The 5642-nt window shown below is 42.6% G+C and overlaps 1 protein-coding gene across 1 annotated transcript; it reads right to left on the bottom strand.

Annotated features, from left to right (window-relative positions):
- Window positions 1-431: 431 nt before the first annotated feature.
- msx2a (muscle segment homeobox 2a) lies at window positions 432-3501 on the bottom strand. The gene is made up of 2 exons (XM_049028268.1): window positions 3036-3501; window positions 432-1873 (listed from the first exon to the last, which is right to left on the bottom strand). Exons 1-2 carry the CDS (start codon window positions 3373-3375, stop codon window positions 1446-1448), a joined length of 768 nt encoding a protein of 255 aa, XP_048884225.1. The 5' UTR covers window positions 3376-3501; the 3' UTR covers window positions 432-1445.
- Between the last annotated feature and the right edge of the window lie 2141 nt (window positions 3502-5642).

Raw genomic sequence — 5642 nt, 5'->3', positions numbered from 1 at the left:
TTCCCTAGACGAGGTGTTTGCTCCTTGGGTTCTTTTTTTGGCTATTCGCCGTTTAAATGACTGAAACGGCCATTTTCCGCTGGCGAATCGGCGCACTATGCTTCTACTCCGCGCTTTGCTAATTTGTTCCATATTTGTGGAGGGCTAGCGAGCGGGAAGACGCCGCACTGCGGCCTGCGATCCGCATGCTGCTTATGCCCGAGCGGAGATTATAGGAAACAACACAGGGATGTAGTTACCGTAATTTAAAGCAGCGTCCGTGCCCCTGAACTCGGTAAATGTGTGTAAATCTGTATGAGGCAGACGTCAGCTGTCAGCAATGTCATTTCTTTTCCCGACTATGAAAGCCTGCCTGATCGTATCACTCAGCCTTTGCTGTCAGTGTGACATACAGGCTGTGTCTCGAACGAAGGAGCCGCAGAGCACGAGCACAAGGTTAAAAAAACATTTTAATTTAATATCAAACAAGAAATAGATGATTCTTTAATATTATCTATAAAACTGTACAACATTGTTCCTTTCAAAGGATTTCAAGACTACATATGATCTGATAACTCGTGATTCTATTTATGTTCATGTTTAAGCTGCATTTCCATAAATACAAAACATTTGCTCCATTGACATTTTTATCAGTATGACTGGATGAGTATGAGAAATATTAAGTGCTGACACTGGATCAGTGGCTGCTGTACAAGACTAAGCCGAATTTATCTCTATCTGTGTCACCTGTGTGACGGGAAATAAGCAGGAAACCAAAGTCAGTATCCTGTAAATACTATCAGTATATTCCCTGTCAGCTAGGCTGTCTGTCGCAGAACCGGAATACACTCTGCCAGATGCTTCAAATTAATCAATCACATGGTGCCGTTCAGATCTACCGGTTTCTGTGACGTGTGTAGAGCAGAGATGCCCACTCCTGGGTCACAAGGCCGAGCTCCATTATTTTCACAACTACAAGCCAATGTAAAAGTGCAAATAATAGGTTCTGTATACTACGATTCTGACAGGCTTAAACAAAAAAAACTGGCTTTATGAAGTAATAATCTATACGCTGGCCGCCACATAACCGAATGTCAGTCATTAATCCTCCAAGTCGCACAAAATCCATAAAGCCTAAATGTCTAGCTTAAGCAGACAGGTATCTGTGAAATGAAGGCACGTCCTGCAGCTTCCCTGCTGAATGAGTACTGGTGCATCCCTCAGCGGCAGACCTGTATTTCTTGACAAGTAGGTAACTGGTATATGACAAACAGCACAGATCAGAGCTCGTGGAATACCAGGTTGCTTTGGCTGTACCCATCTTCTACATTTTGTATTTATATCATGCACAAAAAAACATGAGGACCATCTTAAAGGGACGTCACAGAGGGATGATGTCCCAGTGGGGCAACAGAGGCGCTCTAGAATCCAAACGTTCCATGGCACCCTTCGGACGCGAGTCTGCTTCATGATAAGTGGTACATGCTGTAACCGATGGGAGTGGTGTATAGTCCGACTGGCGATACGGGCAGCATGGGCCGGTGGAAAGGGTACGACTGTCCGTACAGGGACGCCGCAGTCTGGAGAGGCGTGTTCAGGGGGAAGGGTAACGTGAAACTCGGGTGCAGCACAGGTTTGGCTGCCATTTTCAGCTTCTCCAGCTCTGCCTCCTGCAATCGTTTGGCTTTCGCTCGCCGGTTCTGAAACCAGATCTTCACCTGGGTCTCGGTCAGGTTGAGGGAGCTAGAGAACTCAGCCCGCTCGGCGATGGAGAGGTACTGCTTCTGCCTGAACTTGCGTTCGAGGGCCAGCAGCTGTGAGGTAGTGAAGGGGGTCCGTGGCTTGCGGTTGGTCTTGTGCTTCCTCAGGGGACAGGTGCTGGGACTCAGCTGGCCTGCGAGTGGGCAGAGGAGAGGTACGAGTCAGGGCTGGCAGTTTTGCCAGAGGAGGCTTCAGAGCTTAAGTCTGCTTTGTGAAAGGCCCCTCTGAAGGACGTCACATCATCAACAAAAATAAACAGAGCTATGATTGTTACCAAGTACGTTTACTGCTGCAAGCTGTTACATACAAATATTATCTGCGGAGAGACAGTTAATCTAGAACTGCCGTTTCAAACCACATCCTTCCAACTCCCAAGATCAAGTCAATTTGTCAAGATTAGCGCCCATTATGCTCATTACGTAGGTTCCAGAGTATTGTGTGTGTTTGCAACGTCTGCACACACACATGCCACAAAAGAGTTCAATGTTTTAAATAGATTTTTTTTAAAGACGCAAACTCCATGCTAGGTAACACTGATTTTTACAACCTCCGGAATATTTTTTATGCGTCCCAGTAGGGTACTCAAACAGCCTAAGGCGGTTAAAATTGTGAAACAATTTTGAGTATATCGGAATGCTGCAAAGTATTATTTAATTCTATAAAAGTCAATAATAAAGTCGATTACTGAAAGTGGCGGCCGCCATTCATGACTGTAGTGAGGTCAAAGAGAATCGTGCAAAATGGAAAAGACAAAAATGTTCACTGGATTAAAAAGAAAAGATCTTCACGCAAAAAAATAATCCGACAAATGCGCGTGGATTAAAACACAATATATTGTCAATTAAGCAGCATACGAATAAACTATTGTTAATGGTTCCTAAGTCTAAATCACAGTTTGAAAGCGGTATTGAATGAACGTCGCGATAGTAACCGCACAGAAATAAACGGAAATGTTTACTAATGAGAGACATAATCACAGTCAGATTATGAGTGACAAAGTGACATATCTTAAACGAATTATAGTTAAACTCATGCAGACAAATTCCATGGAAACTGAACGAAAACTTCGATTTCTAACAATTGTTACCTGAAAAGGTTCAGAAAACAATGTTTCTATATTTTTCGAAATACAATAGTGCAATCTGCACGACACCCAACTTTGTATGGCCCTATATGTCTTCTCGTGCAATATAAATGAAATTCACTTGTATAAAACTAAAGACACATAGCTACTTGACTGTAAACTAAAGAATGGAGTGACAACACATAACAGCGGCCCGGTGTCCGACACTTACGGGGTGGCGGAGAAAAACTGGAGTTTGTCACCCAAGGTGCACAGTCTTCATGCTCTGATGCCTCCGATTTCACGGGTGACGTCGGGACAAAGTGCTTGGAAAATCCCTCCGGACTGTACGAATCTCTGGACATCGGCAGCGAGCCATGGCTTCTGGGGATCCCTAACGAAGTGCCGTCGCTTTTCTCCGCAAAGTCACTCTGAGCCTTTCGGTCCGACATTAACGCCTCCACGCTGAATGGCAAACTTGACACTTGGACTTTTCTTTCCTTTGCAGTCGGCTGTGTTCGAATATCCTCGTCAGATGAGGCACTGTCTTTGGATCCCAGTGGAGAAGACATGCTTGTAAAGTTCTTCCTAGTGCTCAAATCTATTAGAAGAAAAGTCCGCGGGTCCCTGCGAATAAGAGACGCGGCTCTTTCGGATGCAAAAACAGGGAGGTTTAAATTTGACAATCAAGTAAGAAACCAGGAAAGAACTTTATGGAGATAGTTAAACTTTCAGCCAATCAGAGCGCTGCCAGGACACATTTCAGCGCTTTTGATTGGCCTTGAATTTCAAGGACCACAAGAGGTTTTGAAAAATAAATTTAGAATTAATCGCATGAAGCCCTCAGTGAGATGGGTTACCGATACCTCCAGGGCTGTAATCCCATGTAAACACAATGGTCCGTTCGGATAATTTACAGGCAATTACGTGAAGAGGAAACTCAGATTAACTACTTTTTCTTTCTGTTTGTTTGAAGCTTCACGTTTTAACGTATTAAGGGATTATGGAACCTTGTTAAAACGCCACATTTTGTGATGTCCTGCGAAAATTAAACGTGGGAAAACCAGGATAAATGTGTAGATATTTTTTTTCTAAATATATATAATACATAAATCATATTTAAGACTATATACACAACGATGTTTATGACTGCAGTATGGCCACGTCAAGTTAACAATGTACATTTAAAGCTATGTAGTAGAAATTAAGGCGAAAATTGTGTTTCTTCGTTAGTTTCCGTCATTATAACTGTCATCTTAATAATTTTGTCATTCTTCGTCGTCTCTAATAATTAAAATAAGTATAACACTCCTGATGAAGGCCGACAAGTTCGATATGCCATGCGAAATAAACTTACAAATAAATCTGGCTTAAAAAACCTTCGGCGTTAAATGTAAAACATGTATTATAAGTATGAAAATTGTTTATTTTATGTTATAAAACAAAATCCTACCTACACATCTACAATGAAGGTCGCACACAATTCAACGATTTTCATTTTGCCTGCTTTATTATTATTATTATTAGTAGTAGTAGTAGTAGTAGTAGTAGTATTGTGGTAATTTTTTGCGAGTAGTTTGCTGTGTAGGTCCTTAGTGTTCATTGCTGTTCTATTATCTTCTGTCAAGGGTGAAATACAAAACGCATCAACAGCACGTTTTTCTTTAGGTTTTCTTAAAAAACCATTACATGAGTATTCGTTTATCACTTATTAGGTTTTTCAACTTTACCTTTTACTGACATCGAAGCATGTGTACGCATGTGTTTGCAGGGACATCCACTGACAAACGAGAACATTCGCCCTTCTCCATCTTGCAATTGCTCGTGTTGGTCAGTTTCACGGGACAAACAATCTTTAATTCTATCAATATCTTGTAATCCATACTACACGAAAGTATTTCTTTAAAATATATATATATATATATATATAATCTCATTTTACAATATATAACCTGACTATGGTAGCTGATATTGTTATTGTTAGTAACAGTAGTTGTAATATTAATTAAATAAAAAATGTATTGAATAATATTGCCTAACAAACTATGCACGCGGGCAGTGTACTGTAGGCTATATTGAAGAAACTGTCACGTAATCTATGTTGTTTTAAGTCTTGTGTGAGGCCTATGCACTCAGGAAAACGGGAAGGTCTGTGCCGTGGTTTTAATCAGTCATATATAAACACACACACACACACGTGCATATAAGGGTATTACTGCATTCATCTTCATACAGATAAATACATGCACCCAGCAGATCCTAAATGCTTCATTTGCGATGCATCTGCAGCGCTGACGGACTCCGCAATAACCCGACGTGCGGCTCCTCCGGCGACAGCCGCGCTTTCTGCGAGCCGCTTTCCCATGTGCCTCCGCGATCATTCAGCCGACTGATTTCTCAGACAATCTGGGGCTGTCTAAGGCGCCAGCAGCGGTGAGATGAAAGCGGCCCTCCTCGGGGAAGTAACTGCCTTAGCTTTGCGGCTCCGCTCATAAGGTCCCCGTCATAAGTCACGCCCAAGCCCGGGGGCACCGTGCCGGGCTCAGTCCGCACTCTCCGCGGACTGCCCGAGCTAGATGGAGAGATAAATGCGATTTATTATCGGAGACAGAGGGCTGCCCTCGCTTTATGAGTGCTGCTACGATAAATACCAGGACTTGCCCCTGTTCTGTACAAGCTAACAAGCTCACTGTTGACTTGCTGTCCAAATCAGGGCCCCAGCTTGAAACTAAGGGTACCCAGTTTCTTACCTCCTCTTAATCGTGTTTTTTTTCTTGGCTTGTTCAACTGAGGTTAGCAATCAGCAAATGATTGAACAAATCTAGCTAGACAGCTTTTG

Source organism: Brienomyrus brachyistius, chromosome 10 (assembly GCF_023856365.1).
Source record: "Brienomyrus brachyistius isolate T26 chromosome 10, BBRACH_0.4, whole genome shotgun sequence".
In the NCBI taxonomy this organism is placed as follows: Eukaryota; Metazoa; Chordata; class Actinopteri; order Osteoglossiformes; family Mormyridae; genus Brienomyrus; species Brienomyrus brachyistius.
This window is presented reverse-complemented; position numbering and strand designations above follow the sequence as displayed.

Excerpts from the sequence above, each read along its gene's own strand:
- msx2a (XM_049028268.1), bottom strand. The coding sequence starts at position 3,375 with ATGTCTTCTCCACTGGGATCCAAAGACAGTGCCTCATCTGACGAGGAT. Across the intron at positions 1,874-3,035 it reads CAGTTTTTCTCCGCCACCCC|GCCAGCTGAGTCCCAGCACC; the intron begins GTAAGTGTCGGA and ends GCCCACTCGCAG.